At 42.3% G+C, this 21,716-nt stretch overlaps 1 protein-coding gene and 1 long non-coding RNA gene across 7 annotated transcripts in view; one reads left to right on the forward strand and one right to left on the reverse strand.

The window, feature by feature from the left end:
- LOC126488326 (uncharacterized) overlaps positions 1–21,716 on the forward strand; it is a 78,306-nt gene that overhangs the window by 33,107 nt on the left and 23,483 nt on the right. For all 3 annotated transcript variants that reach the window (XR_007588654.1, XR_007588653.1, XR_007588655.1), the window contains 2 exons: positions 7,356–7,417; positions 9,147–9,303. This is a non-coding gene — a long non-coding RNA (uncharacterized lncRNA). The remainder of the gene's footprint in view (positions 1–7,355; positions 7,418–9,146; positions 9,304–21,716) is intronic.
- Tank (TRAF family member associated NFKB activator) overlaps positions 18,903–21,716 on the reverse strand; it is an 83,404-nt gene continuing 80,590 nt past the window's right edge. For 2 of the 4 annotated variants that reach the window (XM_050121693.1, XM_050121701.1), the window contains exon 8: positions 18,903–19,552. In XM_050121693.1, the coding sequence (XP_049977650.1) occupies positions 19,376–19,552 (177 nt within the window). In that variant the 3' untranslated portion in view covers positions 18,903–19,375. The other 2 variants (XM_050121687.1, XM_050121702.1) reach the window with 2 other exon arrangements.

The raw sequence follows: 21,716 nt of genomic DNA on the forward strand, positions 1-21,716 counted from the left end.
GGCTTCAAAATAGGTCATATCTGTTATTTTCTTTTCTAGGTTCTCTTATTCATTGGATCCATATATACTAATATTTTTTATCCATTTCTTCTTTTAGAGAATAATGTATTATTTATTCACTCAGAATATTCCTTGTAATAACTATTTTCTCAAGCCACGTTTACATGACTAAAAGTTTACATCTAAAAAAAGAATATTTCTATATAAATAAATCATTTTGCCCAAATGAACTGGATGATTACTCTCAGATTGTTTTTAAAAATTAAAGTTCGAAACATTTAAACATAAACAGTTTACTTAAAATATTTAGGGATTAAGAAATGAGAAAATTGTTTTTGCATTTAGCAAGTTAACTCACAAAGGATTATATATTATATGTTTTCTATTTCTGTATATCAAGCTGTAGCTGCAGATACAGACTTCAGAGAAGAACTAATGAACTACAGGCCGTGTATAAGACCTACATGAAGAACTGTTCTTATGGCTTTACTTAGATCATACATTTTTTAAATAAATGTTTTTCAAAATAATTTTACTTGTTTATGTGTGTGGATGTTTTGTCTGCATGTAAGTCTGTGCACCACCTGTATGCAGTGTCCATGGAAGCCAGAAGAGGGCATTGAAACCCAGGGACTGGAGGTAGAGATGGTTGTGAGCTGTCTATGGTGAGGTGCTGGGAATCGAATCCAGATCCCCTGGAAGAGCAGCCAGTGTCTCTAACTGCTGAGCCATCTCTCCAGCCCCCAAGACCACACACACACACACACACACACACACACACACACACGCACGCACACGTTTGTGTTGTTGTGCTGTATGACACATGCCTGTGAGTATGTAAGGGGATATGTCCATGCCAACACGTGTGGACACCAGAAAGAACACATGATGTATGTCCTTTGCTTTACCACTTTAAGGCAGTTGTCTCTTGCTAAAATGAACACTCTCTGGCTGATGCTGGTGGGTGGTGACTTCTCAGGAGCCACCTGTCCCGTCCTCACTAGTACTGGGTTTATATAGGCATGCATAATGTCCAGATTTTACATGGGCGATGGAGATCCGACTTCGGGTCCTCATGCCTGCTCTGCAAGCCTTCCTAACTACTGAGCCACCCCCCTAATCTCAAGTCATGAAATGAGTTTATTGTGAAGATGATACAGATTTCTTATGAAAAATGCAGGCCTTGAAGGAAGTAAATGAGAAACAGAATCCTAACCTATACCCTACATCTTCAGTCCATCTCCTCCCCAGAGAGATACGCAATTAGAGATATGTAATTAACTGTGGTAAAACTATGTGGGTTTATCACTCTAGTCATTTTAATTATACAGCTTCAGTGGTATTCACACTGCGTTTCCAGAACTTTTTCATTTTGTACAACTGAGACTTGGCACCCACTGGACAAAGCCCTCCAGTCTCCTCTCACCCCACCCCCAGTCCCTAGAAACTGGCTTATTCTAGATTACTCGTATGAATCATAGTGTGCAGTATTTATCCTTTTGTGTAGACTGTGTCTCATGTGCACCAGGCTGGCTTCAAACTCTGTGTGGTGAAGGACAACCTTAAATGTCAGCGCCTTCTGCCTCCGCATGCTAAGACTTGGGATCACGTGTGTGTGCCACTATGCTGGCTTTACGCGGATCTGGGGATTGAGCCCAAGGCTTCCTGTACTCAAGGGAAGCGTTTTACCAGCAAAGCTACATTCTTAACCCTGGATTGATTATTTTTTTTTTTTTCTTTTGAGGCAGTCTCACTATGTAGCCCTGACTGCCCTGGAACTGGCTATGTAGACCAGGCTGACCTCAAACCCAAACTGATGCACCTGCCTCTGCTTTTGTTGGGATTAAAAGCATACACCACCGTCCCTGGTCCTCAGCTCCAGCTGATTTTCTTCTTTTAGATTTTAGAGACAAGGTTTCTCTGTGTAGCTCTGGCTGTCCTGGAATTCTCTGGGTAAACCACACTGACCTCAAACTCAGAAATATGCCCTGCTTTCCCAAGTGCTGGCCCTAAAGGCGTGCTGCCCAGCAAACTCCAGTTTTTAAAATGCACATTAAAACTTGTAAAAATAATGCCTTATCATGGCAGAAAATTAAAAGTGTGTAAAGATAATTTATAATAAAAGGCAAAAGTCCCTCTTCTCCATATAATCTTCTTTCCCACTAGCCACAGGTAAACATTGCTAGTAATGTTTCTGTTCATTTCCCAAACACTGGTATGGGCATCCATAAGGCACACACTCACACGCACACGGACACAAACACGCTCTGCTTTTTGTGCCTCTTTTACATTACGAGAGATGATGTTATACATACTGTTCTTCACTTAATATATCTTGGGCATTTTTCCATCCCAAAGCATATGTTCTCCAGTGAATCTTTTTAACTTAGTGAAGTAATTCTGCAATGCATGAAGGAATAGTCAAGAGTGACAAATTTTGAAAAACTGCTTAAGAAGGACTCTTAATATTAGATGGAGGAGTGGGTAATTAAAAGATTGTGACAGATGTGGAAGGAAGTAGAGAGCTTAGTGGGACAGAAATTAATCTCAGGGGTAGACCCTGAGGCATAAAGCTTTCCATTGGATAGCGAAGTCTTTTTTAAATCATTTGGAGAGAAATGTACCATTCAAAAACCATGCAGAAATTATCAGTTAACAACTGAAAAGGGAATCAAACTCTCACTTCATGTAATAAACCAAAATTAGCATCATATTTGTTAAAACATCACAACTACCAAATGAATAGATATAGATAGAAAGAGAAAGGAAGGGGGGAGGAAGACAAAATATAAAGCGAATAACCTTTCACGAGGACATTTTCTAAGTGTAGAAGCCAGGGAGAAATGAAAATAATTGAGAAATTGACATTTTAAAAATGAAAGAGTTAATAGCAAAATATTATAAGACTTAGCTTTGGAAGATACTTGTAAAATGCATTTTACTACATTGAATAATGCATAGTATTATGTGGTTTTCTTGCTGTTCTCATAGAGTTCTTATAATTAAAAATAATAACACCCCAGTAGAAAAATGGATGACATACAGTAATAATTAAGACACCGACCAAGGAAGGAAATGGTCAAGGCACTTGAAGCACTTGTTTTTTTTTTTTCTTTTCTTTTTTTCATAAAGTAGCAAAATGCAAAGGCCATTCTTTTTTTCAGCTCTCAGTTTGCAGAAGGCTAACCCTGATGACATTCAGTGCTGTTGAAGATAGGGATACATGGGCATGTCCATAGGCCTCTGTTTTCAGAAGCCCCTTTGGTTTGTGTACTGAAACCGGTAAAATAGAAAAACAATTTAAACTTTGAAACTCCAATTTTAGAAAATTGTAGGAAACGGATAAATTACAGATGTCTCTAGATATTTGTTTATAAAACAGCTTATCATGGCACTGTTTGCAGAGTGGAAACATTAGATGGGCTGCGCGTGTATGATGGTGATGGCAGCCCCTTGCCTAGCATGTCAGGTCCATCCTCAACACACACACACATGCGCACATGGAAAGAGATATAACATGCAAGACGGGCGACCTCTAGTAACCAACCATAGTTTAAAAAATATACTGTGCGATGGTTATTTTATTTATTTCTCTATTTTTAAATTTTTAACATATGTAAATATTGTACATATTTATGAGGTATCAAGTAAAATGTTTGGGTATATTTTATAACTTTTGTTATTTCTATAATTTCCACGATGAATATGTATTGCTTTTATAAAAATTAAAAAAAATTAAACCATGTGGCATAGACATTGAGATGTATGTTTTTTTCCCTCCAGTGACTGGTTGCTTTGCCATGTGCTGGTGAAGTCTCAGCTGAGCAGTTAGGCACTTTATTTTAAAAATGAAACAAAATCAAACATCAGATTAAAAACTATATGTTGATTTTACAAAAAATTAGCAATATTTGGTTTGAAAAAGTTAATATAAAATAAAAGATATTTTCATTTAAGAAATGGTACTGTTAAAATGAAAACAATTCAATTAGTTTTATATGCCTTTAAATAAATTAGTGATCCCATACCAGGTTATAAATATAATCTAGTTTCATTTTAAACAGAACCTACAAACAATTTTACAAATTAACATTGGATAACAGATTGTTTACTTATTTGTGTAATCTTTTGCCACAGTGGCTCACGTAGCCCAGGTTGGGCTTGAACCTGCTGTGTAGCCGGGAGGACTCTCGACTCCTGACCTTTCTGCTTCCACTCCCCACGTGCTAGGGTGATTACAGATATGGGCTACTGTGCCAGATTTTGTTTCTTTAAAATAAAAAAATCTACTTTCCTACATTATTATTGCTAGGGATAGGAAACAAAGTGCTTGATAAAGAACGACAAATGATCTTCTAGGAAATGTCTCATGTTATTTCTAGAAAATACTGACTTGTTTAAAACATGTAAAAATTGTATACATGTTAAATATGATACAATGATCGAGTGGGTAAACATAATAAAACATTGACGCTGTCAAATGTGAAACCTTTAGTAAACATTAGTCACTCTTGGTTATACATCTTCTTTCGTTTCCCACTTAAATTAACAAAATCAATTTTACACAGTTCTAGCATGATTAATTCATAGCTTTAAAAGTCTCGTAAATAGTAAATATTGTACAGGATCTCCTATGGGAGCCTGGACTTAAACACAATGGTTTGGCTGGCGGTGTCGTGTCAGCAAAAACTTCCATAACATGTAAATAGGAGGGTAAACCCCAAGCAGCCTGACCGACAAGGGCAACTCATCCATCTCCCACAGCCCGCCTTTCTAATCACTTGAAAGCCGCCTCCAAGACCAGGTGCTGTTCCCAGAGGAGAAAACACTGCCCTCCAGTGGCCTCGAGTGGGGAGATGGCGAGAGTCAGGTACCAGGAAGGCAGCATTTGTGTGAAATGTGGTGTGTTTATCTAGTCTCACTTCCGGCTATAGTTCTTGTCTACAACCAAGGAGAAGGACAGACTCTCCTAACTGAATTCTAACAGACATGTAGCTCCTCCAGTCGGGTGGCTGTACTAACTACCGTTAAGTAGAACCATCGCGGGCTTTTTTGACCCCCCAAAGCTGACCACACATCTGACTATCACAATTAGATTGTGCTAGCCCCCAATAGTTTCTCACTTTCCAGCTAAGTAAGAAGAGATTTCATCTCGATGTTTCCCTTGTTGGCCAATTTTTTAGCTAAAAGACATTTAAAATTGTACAGCAGGCAGAACCCCAGGGGACAGGACAGTGTTCCAACATCCTTAAAGGCTTCCCGTCACTTGAAAAACCAAATTCTTCCTCCTGTTTCTTCAACTAACCAAAGTAGGCAAAAGCAATCGTAAAAGTCTTTGTGTCTAGCATTGGAGCTTTCTCATATTTCACACCATTATATAAATGTCACTCTAACCTATATGTATCACAAATGCTACGCTAAATTAGGGCCAAATTTGCAACCTAGTTTAACTGGGTTTCCTCTTTTTGCAAATGCAGTTTTTGTGTCTGCATTTAGCAATGCATACAAAACTGTCCGCGTAGCTAACTGCTTCGAATTGCTAAATTTGAGGATGGATGTGTAGATCGCTCGTCTTCATGCATGTGCCAAAGCAATGCTGTTTCTAGTCATAGGAATATTTCCTAATCAGATGGACCTTGACTGGGGCGCAAAATTCACGGACGGGGAAAAGAGTTTTCAAATCTCCTCCATCCTCTGCTCTTCAGCGACCACCGGGGAACTGCAGCCCATGAGAAGGTCATGGTCTCTTGGAGTCTCAGGGGCTCATTCTTCGCTAGTCATGTGATTTAAACTTGGCTTTTTTTTTTTTTCCCTGAACAACAAAACAAAGGTAATAATGCCAGTCTCTTAAGGTGGCTACTGAAATGGAATCAGGGAATGTAGGTGAAGTGTCTACCACAGAGAAGGACTTTAACCAAAACGTTATTTTTGGTCTTCTACCATCAACTCTTAGAATAATAGCCTGCTATAACGTTACCCAGGGGTATGATTTTTCTAAGCTAATCCTCGTTTATCATTAACAAACGGATCTTCATTTACTGTCTAGAAGTGTCATGAACCCTGCAGATCTATTCTTTAAAAACAAATGCCTTATGCAGAAGAAAACATTTTTAACACCATATTGTTCAACTATAGCACCTTTAGATAGGAATCAGACCCCCCACACACACACACACAGAAGGCCGCATCTATTATGCATTCACCTGCATTCCCAGAGCCCGTCAGAGGTTTGGAAAGGACAAACAGAAGAAGTCTAACTGTTGTGAAGGTACTATAATAATTAGACGTATTTGGTCCAGCGTAGTGAGTTACAGCGTTTCTGTGCTTGAGGGTACGGAATGCCCGCGCCACACCTGTTCTGGTTAGTTCTACTTACAGAATATATATTTCAGAAAGGAAGCTGGCGTGTTGCAGGAGATTAACCCACTATCTCTTGAGATGATGAAGAACTTAGACAGTTTTAAAAGGGACATCTTTCCACTAGCCGTGGCCGCTATGCCTGTTTACTGAGCCGTGGCCGTACCGGTACCTCCTCCCTCTTCAGCATCAGAAAGCGATGGCATCTTTCTTTTTTGATAAATTCACTGAGTGTTGCCTTCACCAACTGTGACAGCTCACCAATACTTGAAGTTAAACAGAGTAGACTCCTTGACTACTCAAAATGACCTATTTTTTTGAAGTCAGGGCCTCACTGTGTGGCCCAGCTTGGCCTGGAACCTTGGTACCTCTGTCTCTCCAGTACTGACATCACGGATGTGTGATGCTGTAGCCATCCCGAAACAGGCTTTTGTCATTAACAACAATTAACTGAGATAGACTGGTGAACTGAGAAAGCAATAGCGATCTGAATTCTTTCAGCTGAAAAAGTTTAAGTAGTATTTGAGGACAAAGCAATGGAAGTACAAGTAGTTATTGCTTCGCCAAAGCCTATGTATAAATATTGTCTATATATTAGTAAATATGAAAGACACTGGGGATATATCCCAATAGCAGGCATATAGTACGTGTGAAGCCACGAGCTCAGTCCTCAGCACCCAGAAGATGGAGGGTGAGGACTAACTTTGCGATGGCTAATCTAAATTACTGCCAAAAAATCTGATAATTAAACCTATGCATTTATGATAAACATCCCGAATTTGAAAAAGTATATCATAATTTCAACAGTATCAAAACAATCTAAAGTCAGACACTTTTGCTGTATATAATTATAGTATTATAATTCTCTACCTTGACAGATGACAATTTTAGAACATTCTAAATACAACTTCTAGTATATGCACTAAAATAAAATGTAACAGATAGACAACTCACCATAATATAAGTAACACATTCAAATTTAGTAATTTATTTTCCAGGTGGAAACCAGGCTTCTTGGAAGACTTCGCACTATGCCAAATGGTCTGATTTCACCATAGAGGTAGGCACAAGGGGACTAAATTTACCTCTGTGTAATTTCTGTTAGCTACATTTTACATGCAAATGTATATACAGCCATGCTAATGAAGTTAGAGAGAAAGTTGGCAATCCCATTTTTCTGTTTTATTCAAAAGCAACTTTTCAATGACTTTCTCGCTTTTTAAACCTTTCTTCATTTAATCGCAAGAAAACTGAAAAGCCTAACAATGCCTTCAAATTGGATCACAAGTTAAGAAAAACAATATACTTATGCATAAAATTTAAGCTCAGTAAGATCATTTTCTTCCTATACATTTTAGTCTTCTGGGCATAGAATGCTTCAGCTGAGATCAGAGAAAGGTAATCACATCTAAAACACGGCAATGGACTGATCCACACACGGTTTCTTCAGAGGGAACAAAAGGTCTATGTCTCACATAGCCTTGAATGCTAAATTCATCATCATGATCCCAAATACTTTTCTAGGAAATGTAAACAGATACATTTAAATGAGTATTTCCCGTTAAGATGTTAGCATTTAAGCTCAAAGCCTATATTAGCAAAAGTGTGCAGTATCCTTTCAATTGGAACATTAATAACCTCAAGTTTGTCTCAGACTAGAAGTGCCCATAGAATGCAAGAAGGAAAGTGTTGGAAAACTAAAGACACAGTTCATGAGCAATAATATGGAGTGGAGATGCACAGGCGCTCATAGGGGAAAGAGAAGCAACGACTTCAAGTCTGCTTTGCATGTCGTAGTCAGGTGAGGACACAGCCTCGTCTGCTAGCAGCCAGAAAAATAAAGACAAAACTTTCTCTCCTTTCAGTGCTAAGGGCAATCAGGATTTTGATGTGAGTTCCAAACTCCTAGAACTTGGAAATGCCAAAGACCCAGAACACCCCAGAAATAGAGACCTTCAGTTGCGGAAATGTTAGAATCCATAAGATATGGGTGGTGTGGTTCTCGGGTACAGGACTTGGTTCACATACCTGAGACCCTGGGTTCAACTGCTAGCAGTGGGGGTAAAATTCATAGAAGCGTTTGTTGGTCACTCCACTCTCACACTAGGAGAGAGACTCAGGATGAAGAGAGGGGCACGAAGAGAGGACTTTAGTGTTGGAGGGAAAGCCTGCTGTGAGGAGTGGCAGGCCCTCTTGAGGGGCTTAGGTGGCAGACCTACTTAGAGTCATAACTACTGTATCATTTTGTCAGGGAAAACAATGTATTGTGTGTTGTGTTGTGTGGGTGCGTGTGTGTGTGTGTGTGTGTGTGTGTGTGTGTGTGTGAGAGAGAGAGAGAGAGAGAGAGAGAGAGAGAGAGAGGGAGAGAATTGCATCAGGGTGGGGTGGGGGAACAGGGGTGATACAAAATTTAACAAACTGGTTTTTAAGGAAACATTGAGTGTTGTGTTTACGCATGCTGGGCAACATAACCCATAAACCTTGCTGGATTGCCGCAAACTGCTGTGAGAAGCACACAATGGCACTGCTGTCAATGGGGGGAAGAGACAGACAGGAATTGAGGGAGGCAAGCAGCACCCCAGGATGTGAAGTTTGTTCCCACTACAAGCTGTAGTGGAAGAAGCTAACACCAGGAACAAAATGTCACTTCCCAAGGATGCGAAAGCCCTTGCTTTGTGGTCGCTGCCTATGGGAAGAATGATCAACAGGACTGACTCGATGTCCCCACTTCCCTGGAATCAAATGTATAAAGTCTTTTTAAAAAGTTATTTTTAAACTTCTTGTTTTAGAGCCCATTGTGTTCCACGAAGCGGGCAAAACTCAGAGAGATAACAAAGACTTGATCTACAGAAGAGAAGGCAATAAAGAGCCAGCCCTCTCCAGAGGGTAATTAATCCTTCCTCATTCATCTTAGAAGTCGCAGTTACAGGGGAGGTTAATGTGCAGGTAACTCTCTCTATTTTCTTTAAAATTTTTTAAAAAATTTTTTTTTTGCAGAATGTTATACTATTAATTGCCAATTTGCATATGTGTGCAGCTGCTGTTTTGGCTCTGAACTCAATCCGATAAGCTAGCTGGAGGTATCACAGAGCACTTGGCAGCTTTCCTATTTGAAAAGAAAGCCTCTCCCACCACAGAACAGCTGATCGTCTATCAGCGATAGACCCTGATGGCGTGAATTACAATTACACTACTTTTCACACTAAATCTGGGTGATAGCTACTTGGAAAGAAGTTTCATCATTTTTTACCACAAACTGGAAAAAGAATTACATGGTCATGCTGTGCTTTTAAAGGCAGTTTGGTTCACTTTTGTCTGTTTAACACCTAATTCCAAGAAGTCCATAGGCATCCAGAGATCTGAATGGCGCGTAATGAATTCACTGTTTAGATGGAAGATTTGAAAAATCTACCTCAAATTACATTTATTAACAAGGCGACCAGGAAGTGTTAAAGTTGTTAGACGCTTCATTTATTAAATAATTTGTGGGTATTTTCAGTTGTCATATCTAGAGTCATGGGGTTTGCTTACTTTTTTTTTTTGTAATTAGCAATCCAAAACAATGCTTCTGCGATTTAACAATTCATCACATAATCGTGGGCTCATCCGTTCAGCTGTTAATATTAGATAATTCGGATAGTTATTTTGATCTGTTTATAAATGATTTGGGTTGCATTGTGCCGCGAGGAACACTGTGGCGGCCCAGGCAGATCCTGAGGTTGCCTGTCTTGCCAAGGACAGCTGAGAGCCTCCCAGGAAATGCTTTTGCTGTACTGAGTTTGGTGAACAAGGGAGAGGGGCAGGGACCCAATAACTTGATTTCGCTTTGTTTGGTTTACTTCATTATCAGTGTACATTTCCTTTCTCTTTGGAAAGCTGCGGGAGGCTTTCGCTCTAAGAGTGTATTTTATTAGACCCCGACATCTCTCTCATTTTCTGAGACTTTAGGAAAGAACTGAATTTTCCTCCTGCAAGAACCCACCAACCTCAGAGAGCGTGGAGGCCTCTTTCCTTCCTCCCCCTAGGCTCTCCTCCCTCCTATCTTGACATTGAAATCCATTAAAAGTTAAAGCCACCTCGAGCGGCGGGAGAGGAGCGCACTAATCCTGACGTAGCTAATCTAAGAGAAAAATAGATCTGGTTTTTCTTTTTTTAGTCGCTAGCTTTATTAGATTTCTCACTCTCACAGATTATCCGAAGACTACCCATTGATTGATCGCCCGTAGAGCTGCATTTGGTGGAAAGAAAAAAAATCACAGCTTTATTGGCTCCCAGGAGACAAAACAAACAGAACAAGATATTCATATTAATGCAAACAATGCAACAAATGAGGGGAAGAATGGCCGTGTAGAAGCCTGGCAGAGGCGCGGCTGCAAGGGCCCGGGCACCTCAACTCTTGCCCAGGTCCTTGGCCTCTGAGCTTCGCCCACCGAAGGGCAGCAGGCCTAGAGGTGGCCTCCAGCTCAGGCCTCAGGAAGGCCTATCTTGTCCTCAGTCCTGCAGTAACAAACTGGATAGGACCTTGGGCCTCCTTCTTGGCTTCTTACATTTTGTTCTTCACAAACCCAGTTCCTCGGCCTCACCTCTGCTTTCCAGCTGGGTTAGAAGGAGAGTCCAGAAGGCTCGGGTGTCCCTCCCAACCACCTGAGGCAGCAGGAGAGAGACAAGAAAGATGCCTGCTAAGAGTATTGGGGTACACCCTTCTCTAAGCTCACCTTCCTGTGGAGGAGATTATTTAAACTCTCATGGAAACAACACAGAGCTTTGTGTAGTCAAAAGCGAGAGGAATAGTGGGCACAGCACATCTGTATCTGAGAGGCTCGGGGTGTGCACACCAGTTTGTATCCGAGAGGCCCCCAGATGTCTGGTGAACGGGAGGCAAAAATCAAAATTCCAGATAGCACATCTATTTCCCTAGATCCTTAGGGAAGACTCTCTTAAGACCCGGTTGTGATGTTAAAAATAGAGTTGCCAAGTAGTGTGGGGCTTACGTGTCCTAAAAAGATTATAGCTCAGATTTCATTGAGCATCCTGTGTTTTCATTGGTTACATCTGCACGGCTCCTTCACTGATGACGCTGTACTGGTAGGCATCAAGGATTATTCTCTGATGCAGTCCTGACACCACTTTTACCAGCTCTTTCCTTTGAAAACCAGTTGCATCGTTTTCTAAGAACAACTTGTGAGGCCGGGGGACTCTGATGGACAGCTTGGAGAAGGCAGAGTCATTGCTGCCTCTTCACAAAGACAGGGGATAGGATTCCCTCCCTGTGGTTGCCCTCGGTTCACACCGCATCTCTGGCCATCACAACAGAACCCCGTCAGTCAGCACTGTATGCAATTGTCTAACCCTTCCTAGAGAGCAGTATTGCTGTCTTAGCGTTCGCTGGGAAAGAAAACCAAGCTGGGCCTTGGGAACTTTGAAAGCAGAAAGGCAGAAGGAAACCCGCTTTGAAAGTTATCCCAGGTTCTCATCTAGGCATAAATCTCATTTACTGTCTTCTAGGTGCCTAAAGAAAGGCTTTCAAAATGCCCAGAGGAAAGTCTCATGGAAAAGGAGACCAAAGAGTAGTGAGGCTGTGTGTGTTTGTGTGTGCGTGTGAGTGGTGTGTGTGTGTGTGTGTGTGTGTTGCTTTAGGAAGGGAGGGAGGAAGCTCTATGCTTGCTGCTTACATTTCTCTCCCAGCCTGGGTCAGACAGAGCTTTCTCAAGCGAGCTTTGTCACCCTCTGGCTTCTCTGTATTCCCAGTGAGCTAGCCTGCCGCCTTTTAAGCCAATTGCTTGAAGTTGGATGAATACACCCACACAGGATGCCCCTTTCTCGCTGACACTTAGTGCTATTTAACAACTGCAAATGGAGAAACTATTTGTCTAATGAGATCTGTTGTCAGAGTTGATTCGCCAACACCGGGGGAAGATAATGGAAGGCTGAGACCTCCCCCTGAGCTGCAGGGCCATCACAGACAAGGAAGGCCAACAGGAGCCAAGTGCAACCTGTAGCTACAGAACGCATTTGGTTTCAGGATGTGCTTACTTCAGGGCTCACACCGCTTTGCTTTCCTGTTCTTCTCTAGAGGACTCCAACCCCTGGTCAGAATTCAGATTATCAGAAGTGAGCATTGTGGTTTGGGGGTTACGGTGTGGGTTAATTGAACATTGCAGAGACATAAATCCTTTATACATTCAGTTCTTCCTGAAGCATCCCAAATGACAAAAATTCATTCCAATACTTTCTTTATTCTCATCTGAGCCAGCTCAAGAAATGCTCACCACCCAGAATGGAGAAACGCCTCTTCTTCCAACAGAGATGAACTGAGGTCCTTGTAGGGTGCTGGCTAACTCAGTACCTGGACAGCAAGCCTCACTCTGGGGCCAGGCTCCCCACCATACTCATCACACTTACCTTAACTGTCAGTGTCTTTGAATCAAAAGTCCTTGAGATGGGCAGGGCAAAAGTCTACTTTGTGTATATTTGTGTGTGCATGTAAAAGGGATTGATTGTATGGGGAAAAGGATAGATAGCTTGACGGTCCGCCTTAGTTGGGGTCTAGCTAATTTAAGTGCCTCTGAGAGACTCATTTATTCTCTTTGGGTCTAGTGTTGCTCCTCCCCCACCCTCAACCACCAAGAAAACTGAATCAGGCCATATTTTAGGCCTTGTTGATGTGAAAACAATTATTCATTGAGCTAAGTGATAACATCTTTTATATGTGCTTCCCAAACAAATATCTGTGTATCAGTAAGCTAGCTTTTCAGCGTCTTCATTATAGAGCCCTGAGTAAGAAAGGACACACACTCCAGATTATCTGGCCTTTCTAGATGGCAAAGGGACGTGTGTATATTTGTGTGTGTGTGTGTGTGTGTGTGTGTGTGTGTGCCCACGCATGCGCGTGTGGCCCTGGTTACCTATGAAGGGATTCCTTAGTGAGGTGCCAAGTCTCCGGGAGAGGCGTGAGTGACTTAAAGACGTCCACGTTTTCCCAGGTAGACGTGGCCCGGATCTTACCTGCGGCCAATGGAGGGAAGACCGTCATGAACCAGAGCTAACGGTAGGTCGTGAATAGGCATGGTGCCATCGCTCTGAACATTTGGACACTTGGTGCACTTTGAAATGTATGAATTCATCTGAGGGGTGTTCTGAGGCTGGAGGAAGTAGGCAGTACCGTAGGTCGCAAGCAGTCACAGATGTGAGCTTGCCAACCCTCGCTGGGTTATCAGCGGTGATAGGTGAGATCTCTTTTGATCCGAGGCCTTCTTGAACCATAGTCTCCAACACTCTTTCCCTAAACAGACTTCATTCACATTCTGAATCTGGTTTTTGTCTCACACATACTAAATTTTACAAAACAGAAAGAAACAATAGAGCTTATTAGGAAAAACTTGTCTTGAATAGTAAATTAAGCAGAATGGAAGCAGGCACATGTTTTAGCACGGTTCCCCCCTTTCTTACCAATTGAACATTTACATCTTTTTCAGGGCTGTGATTTTCCCCTAAAGTCTTAAGCTGGCGCCACACACTTGCAGCGAATGAGACTTACATCATTTGTGTCTACAGAGAGAGAGAAATCTTTGTAAGACTGTATCCCAAGTGCAGGGCCTTCCAGAAAGAGTTTTCAGCGCTCACCCCTATCCTGCATTAGTCATCCTGGTGGTGGCATTCTAAGAACCCACAGAACTAACTCATTTCTGAAGACTGGAAATCAGCTGTCAGTGATGGCTGCCTTTAAAGTACGCCTTGCTCGCCAAGACCTGTGAATTCGGAGGTACACCTGACTACATGCTTTGTTATTAAAAGATACGCCCCAGGTGGAGGCATCTTCAAAAGCAATATATTTTCTTTATAACTGGTGTCAAATTGATGTATATATTAAAAAAATCTTGGAAAATGATCTCAAAAAGGAAGTAACAGACCAGTGAGCCATATGTTCAGGGAAGCTATCAGGTTTCCATTGGGACCAAATTTCACTTCACCTTTTTGTCCTTATGTGCAAATAAAAACTTATCTGTAAATATGCCATTCAAACAGCCATGCAAATTTGTGAGGTCCAGGGGCTGAGAGGAAACTGTACTAGGTCCATAAAACCCAAGCGGATGGAAGGGAAAGAATTCTGTTAGCTAGTTGATATGCATAAGGCAACGGGGAATCGAACCACATAATTTCACACCTTCAAACGCCATGCTTCTGCAGAACTAGCTAACGAAGAAAAGGCTGATAAATAGTTAATAAATAAATTCTGATGTCGATGGAACCGCCGAGCTCAGGTTTACATTAATGAAAGTAATTTTTCCCCTTGCTGTTAGATGGATTGCTATTTTAACAGATTCACGGAGTTTTCCAAATGCAGGCTAACAGGATAGCGCTGGAAAGCCTATGACGGGCCGAGGGCAGAGGTCTCGTCCATGGTTTTCCAGGGGAGAAACCAAAAGTGTTTCTTCTTACAAACACAAAATACTTTATATAACCCTTTTTAGAAATTTAAATTTTTTCAGCACTTTAGTTGATCCTAATAATTTTGCATTCATTAATTTATTGATAAGCCTGGGTGTATTTTAAAGGGCAAAATGACTTACAGTGAGCACTCCTGTAGCTTTCCAAATGATTAGAATCCATGAGAACTGAAAAACACCATGAGTCACTGAAGCCACTTGATTTTATATTGACGTACTTTTATTTTGTACAATTATTATTCCAATGGAAGGGGTAAGGCAATAAGATAAACGAAACCTTGCCATAAGCCTCTGCGCAATGTTTGCGTCAAGTTAAGCCGGGGGTAAAAGTTAGTGGAAAAATAAAGTTAGACTGCCTGGGCTATCTCTCGGCTGCTTTACTTTCATTTGTCCCCTGTGGTTAGAGGAAAGTTTTATCATGTTAATTTAGGCACCTGGTTAGCAAAATAGCCCGGCGCCTTAGGAGAAACAGCCTTCTCCTTCAGCTCTTTGTTTCTGGCTTCCGGCTAAACCACTTCAGCCACGGGGACGTCAACGTGTTTAATCCTAAAAAGAGTTGATGAAATGATAGTTCCCAGTGTTTTTCTGCTCAGTCAGCAGCTCTGCGGGTCAAAGGGACCGCTAGGAAACCTCCGCGGGCTTCCCAGCGGACCTCAACAGGTATGGCTGGCTGCAGCCCCGACTCAGTTTATGGTGGATTTTCAGGAGCTGCTGTTCATGCCCACAATCGCACAGGCCAGAACCCTGGGCCAGCCGACCAAGGAAGGACGCAGTGCACCAGCTATGTCCAGGCCCCCGTCATCGGGTACCCCGGGTCTAGGGAGGGTGGCCGCCTTTGAAAGGCGTTCGTCGTACCCACCACGGTCCTAGGTGGTTCTCTCTGGGCTATGTGGCGCAGAAACCCCTTTAGCCTAGTCTTGGGGTCAGGAGGTCAGACCTTGGAAGTACAGCTAATCTGAAGGCCCTCTCTGGCTTATTAAAGCGCAGTCGTGCACAGGGCCGAGTGCTGGGATGCAAGGGTCACAGCCCGCAGCCTTTGGGGGGCTTGACCTAGTCAACAGCTCAGGCGAGCTGGGCGCGGTGGCTCGCATCGCGGTTGGAAGCCTGTAAGGGTGATGAAGGTTCAACTCGGGCCGGGGAACCGGAGTGGTGTGGCGGGGGTGGGGGGGGTCGTGTGGTGGGGGAGAGGTTTGCCTGGGTCTGCCTTTGCTTTTTCTGGCTCTTTCTTCCTCCCGGGGGTGTCCCTGGGCCTCGGGCGTCCGCTCTTCCGTAGGTAGGCCCGGCAGGCGTGCACCGCAAACGTGGGTCCCAGGCGCCCCATGCGGGCTGAGCTCCGCCGGCCAACCCGGGTGAGGCTCGCCAGCGGCGGGCAGGGCGCGCGGGAAAGCCGGGGAGCGGGAAGCGGGCGGCGGCGGGCCCGCTGGAAAGGAGGGAGCGCCGAAGGCGGGAGGACGACGCGCGGAGGAGGGAGCGGGAGGAAGGAGGGAGCGCGGCAGGCAGGCGGAGGGAGGGCTGATTAGCATGCAGCAGCGCTCGCGCGCCCGGCTCCATTGTTTTAACACCTCCCCTCTCCTCCGCGCCAATCTGTCACCGTTCAGCAGGCGAACGCTGCTGCCTCAAATGCTGCTCTTCTCAAATGAGACGGATAATTAGTTGCCCCGCACGAATGCCGCACTCTTCTCACCCCTGATTGCTATCACCTTCTTGCTCCTGGCAGTTTTGACACCTCGTAATCAGCCTGCTGCTTTTCTCTTTTCTTCCCGACTTCTGCTTCCCTCCCCCCTTCCTTCCTAGTTGATTTATTTATTTATTATTATCATTTTAAATGCAATCTCGGTGCCTATTTGGACGAGTGCTCCGCCGAGTTAACCTTGCGTATACGTGTGCGCCTATATATGCATATGTAAACTAGGGTGTGTGTGTGCATGAGCAGGGGGCGGGCTGGCAGTTTTGCGGGAAACACTGCTTCCACGCGGAGAGAATTTTCTCCTAAAGATATTTTTGGGACAGGAGGAGTTGGGGAGAGGGACGGGAGGGAAGAGTTGGGGAGACCTCAATTAATGCTTTAAAGATCTCTTAGAAATTAACAAACTGGGGAGTCTCGGAATCTGCTGTCAGCAGCGTGTTTCCCCCTCTCTACTCTAACGAGCACTGACAGTCTAATTACTGTAGCTACAAGCAGCTGTCGAGGCAGCAGCCCGGGAGCGAAGGCGCCAAGGGATGAGCGCTCACCACCGGCCGCAGCGCCCAGCCGAACCCGCCGACCCGAGCGCGGCCCGACTCGGGAGGATGGAGAGAGCGAGGGCCGGCACCCGGCAGCCCCGCCAGTCCCGCTAGCCCACGGCGGGCCTGCGAGTCAGCCGGCAGACTCCCTTATTGTTTCATATTTATAGTCTTTACCTTGAAGGTTAAAAGATGTGAAGAAGAAAGGAGGGGACTGGGGGGAGTGGGAAGAAAATCTTTTAAGCTTCCATCCATCCCTTTTCTACCTCCTCTAGCTCTCCCTCCCCCGGTGTTGGTAAAATAACCACGCAACCCGGGGCTGAGGGGGCGGGGTGAGCCAGGCTGGAGTGTAAGAAAGCAGATGTCCCCGCTGGCAGCAGCCTCAGCCTCCGGGGAAAGCTGCACCGGGGGGGCCATCCCGAGGACATTCACCTCCCACTTCTCAGGCTTCCCGCTCACAACTGCCTCGCCTCGGCAGGGGTGGTTTTCTTTCTTTCCTTTTTTTTTTTCAGACTCAGCGTTTTGAGCACGTAGCTTTCTTACCTGGGAGCTGTTCTTACCCGGCCAGGCTTGGCAGAAGCCTAGAGGCGGCCCTGGCACCAGCACAGTAGTAAGACAGAGGGACAGACCTGGCCCGTGTCCATTCTACCTTTCGAGCTGTGGCTCCCGCCAACCTCTGTAGAGCAGGAGGGAAGCCCCCTCTCTGGCAGCCCAATAGGGTCTCTGCCCCTAAGAAGATGCAGCTTGGGGTACTGCTGGAATCTTAAATTCCCATCTCTTACTAAAGTGCTGAGAAAAGGATGGCCCGAAAAGCGGGTAGTGGTCCATTCCGAGTCACTTTCTGGGATGCTGAGGTTCTTTTGGTTGTCAGCAAGTCAGTGAGATGTCAACTGTGTGATAGGAGAGGAAAAAAAAAGAGAATTCTTTTCTGTATATCCTGACTGGTACATACTGGGAAGTTATGAGGTGTGTGTGTGTGTGTGTGTGTGTGTGTGTGTGTGTGTGTGTGTGTGTAGTGAGGGGAGGCTAGGACTGTAGGGGAAAGAGAAGGGTCTTTGGATAATTGTCTACGCATTTCCATTCAGCCTAGTGGCAACAGAAAAGATGTACATGCCTCAGAACCCTTCACAGTGAATACCTAATAACCGCTGTGTCACCTTGGTGAGGAAGATATCAACGTGATATGCTTGGCACCTTGAGAAGTCGAGGTACCATTCTCATTCTTCCACTGGGCACAGAGGCCTGCTCAAATTCCCCCACGCTAAACTTTCCAGTATGAGACATTGCTCAAGGACATTACATTTCTGTTGAAAGCTACAAGTCAATGCTTACTTCATAAAATGGAAGCCGTGTCTCAACCATTTTCAAAATTTGGGGATAGAGTGGGGAGGGGAGAGAAGCCCAAACAGCAAGAATCACGAGGAATGAAAGGGAAGTCTCATTTTGAACAGTTTTGCGGCACTGCATACTTGGTACCCTCTTGCAGACGTCTTGAAACCAGTGGCCATCAATCAGCCTGCTAACAATGAATAGCAAATTTCTCAACACAAATTTGAACATTTCTAAATCTAAATTAATAAATATGTATTCTCCTTACAGGCTTTTGCATTTGTTCTCAATAAAAGATTTTTTTTAGGATGCTTAGTTTGAAAGATCATTTTAAAATTTAAAGTGACCTATTAATGTGTAATAAATGCTATGAGACATGAATTTTATGAACGTTCCCCAAATGTTATTTATTTATTTACCTCAGAAAAAGAGAAAACTTTTATTATCACAACACATGTAAATTTTAATATTTAATTCATTTAATCATGCATCTATACACATAGTAAAAATTAAAACCATGTGCATTATTTAAAAATATAATCTAAAATGTTTAAATAATTTTCACTGGGCAACTAATGTCTGATTCAATATTTACTTATGATTATATTGTCTGCTATTCTCTGTAAATTATATTATGTATCTTAAAAGAAATTAGCTGTAGCATAAATAATTTAAAAATTCAAGTGAAATCCTACACACATTTGATATTACCAAATTTAATAGATCTCATGAGCCAAACAGTAAGCGTAGGTATCTGAGATATAAATTATGATTATGTAACTCGAAGTCACATACAAAATTTGAATTATTATAATAGTGTAAACATGAATATAATGAATTATTTTTATACAAAATGATCTCTCAGAAGACAAGTGACAAGTTTAGAAAAATACTCAAATAGCAGTGACAGTGAATTTCTTTTATAAACCATCTTAAATTTAGCTTAAAAGCAAGTATTTTCCAGCATTACAGATCCAGAACATCACAGAGAGCCTGCTATGTCTGTTTTCAAATGTGCCCTAAGTCTCCCCATTAAAGTGTGAATTAAGATGCCTGAGGAAATCCCCCCTGGAAGTCATGGACGGTGGGAAAGGCTCTTGACAGAATTCACACACTTGAGGTTTAAGGCGTTCCGAGTCTGTACCAGTTAGTACCACTAAGTCAGTGTCTTGGTTAAGAAAGGGCTTCCAAAACGGCTGCAGGAAACAAACAAAAACATCCTTTGTTACTTGTATTTAAAATCAACTTACATCGACTTTCAAATCCAAATATCTGAATGACTTTTGTATGAGCTTAAATCTGAACTTCCCTATGTGCAAGAGTCGGCACAACTGAGCCACACACTCCTGAATTCTATCTCTGCAGGTTTAAAAACACCGCAGCTTAACACCAGCCGTCATTAATATTCAGTTATCACATTGGCAATAGTTTTCAAACAATGGCCAAGACTTTAGGCTTTATTAAGTTCTGTATTTTCTACTTTACAGTAGGGACCTTAAATTGGAATAATACATGTACAGGTACACTTTTAGTAAAGGCACTCAAAATACAAATAAACAAATCACATATAATCAGCATTCTGATTTCTTCAAAAAGTTTCTCTTAAACGACTAAAAAAATTATTTGTCAGTTAAAAATTTGAAATATTAAATCATTCAACAAAATTTAACTTGAGACACATTCTCTCTTGATTTCCCACTTTGCTTCTGTTTAACAGTTTGGCCTTCTTTTTTCTTGAAGATGAATAAAATAAAAACCTGCCAACAGTTGCCAATTAAAGAGCTATGGAAAATTGTAACTAAAAAGAATTACCTCCATTGTACTTATTAGTAAATAAAATCTTGTGAATATCTTTTTAAGAAATTTAGAAAAATAGTATATAGAAATTAGTTTAATAATAGGTACTTAATAAAAAAAAAGTTGACAAAAATTTGCCTTACTTTCCTGAACTGTGTAACCAGATTATTAACAACTGATTCTTTCCTGGACACAGGTAAGTCACCCGATGTAGCTAAACTGACAAAGCTAAATTAGACAGTCACCTCATAGCTCATTTAAAGAGACTCCTTTGTGCTCCAATTGCTAATATGATTTTAATGAAACTGCTTAGTCATTGCATGACAGTGTTTATGTCTTAACTTCACCTATTAGCTAAGTATGCACATGAACAGTACTGTTAATCCAAGTATCTGGGTTTCAAGGCATCGCTATTTAACAGTGAGCACGGCTGTACAGGGTTCAATATATAAGCTCTGCTTAGGGAGCAAGACACATTCAGGAGTTAGTGCAGACACCTTAGAATGTGGACTCAGTTTATTTTCAGGGGAAGTGATTGCTGCAACAAAACTAGCAATATTTAAAATAAATTTTGTAAAGTTTGTGGCAAAGGAATTTTTTTTGTTGACAAATTTTCCTGATGAACGAAAAGCAGTAATAATTATAAATGGAAATTAGTTAAGAGTTGATTAGATTCAAATACTCTAATGCAAAACTGTCGTGGCTAGTAATGAAATTACTACTTTAAAGATTTTTTAAATTAAGATTTATAAAACAGCAAGAAATTAGCCTACAAGTGAGCCAGTTCCTAAACCACGAAAGCCGATCTTCCTCTGACAACTTCCTTCTGAAATCTGACAGTAGCTCTTGGTTCAGATCGGGTCTGTTCTTGGAATTTAATTGGAACCCCAATTACTGACTCAGCAAAAGTAAAAAGAGAAAATCATGAAGAACAAAAATAAGCTGATATATATTTTATCTTTACAGTGAGAACTGAAGTGAAAAATACATATTTGTTAGTAATGATTAATATCAAATAAAAACAAAGTAAGTAACCAAAACTTCCTTTCTTACTATTTGTACCCATGAGATTCATTAGTACAAGAGAATGATGTTTAAAAAGACTCCTTTAAATAAGTACTTTTGCGGATGAAAACTGTAATGTGGCCTTTAAGTCAGACCAGTCTCTTCGCTCTCCTGCCAAGCTATCAATGCTCTAGCCTTGCGCCCATGTCCCGTGCCAGCTCAACACCAACTCTCTTGCATTTTTAAGCAGAATACTTTTCCATCAAGTTGCAGTCACACAGCAGCTGTGTCTCTCGCTGCAGTATGGAAGTAAATGCACAATGCAGGGTGCCATCTACTGAAACATGAACGCACAGACTGACGAGGAAAAGAACAAGCAGGAGAGAGCGGAAGGAGAGTAACAAGCATTAGAACGGGTGCAGTCCACAGCTCCACAGGAACTCTACTCACAAGGAATGAAACTGTTTCATTGTTTCACTGGGCAGCAGAGATGGGAAATAAGGTGCAGGACAGAACACAGAGAGTTAATAATTAAGACTTGTCATGGCCCCTGGTTTT

The sequence above is a fragment of the Alexandromys fortis genome, unplaced genomic scaffold (assembly GCF_014885135.2).
Source record: "Alexandromys fortis isolate MF-2015 unplaced genomic scaffold, M_Fortis_MF-2015_v1.1 scaffold_8_9099976_23576923, whole genome shotgun sequence".
Lineage (NCBI taxonomy): Eukaryota > Metazoa > Chordata > Mammalia > Rodentia > Cricetidae > Alexandromys > Alexandromys fortis.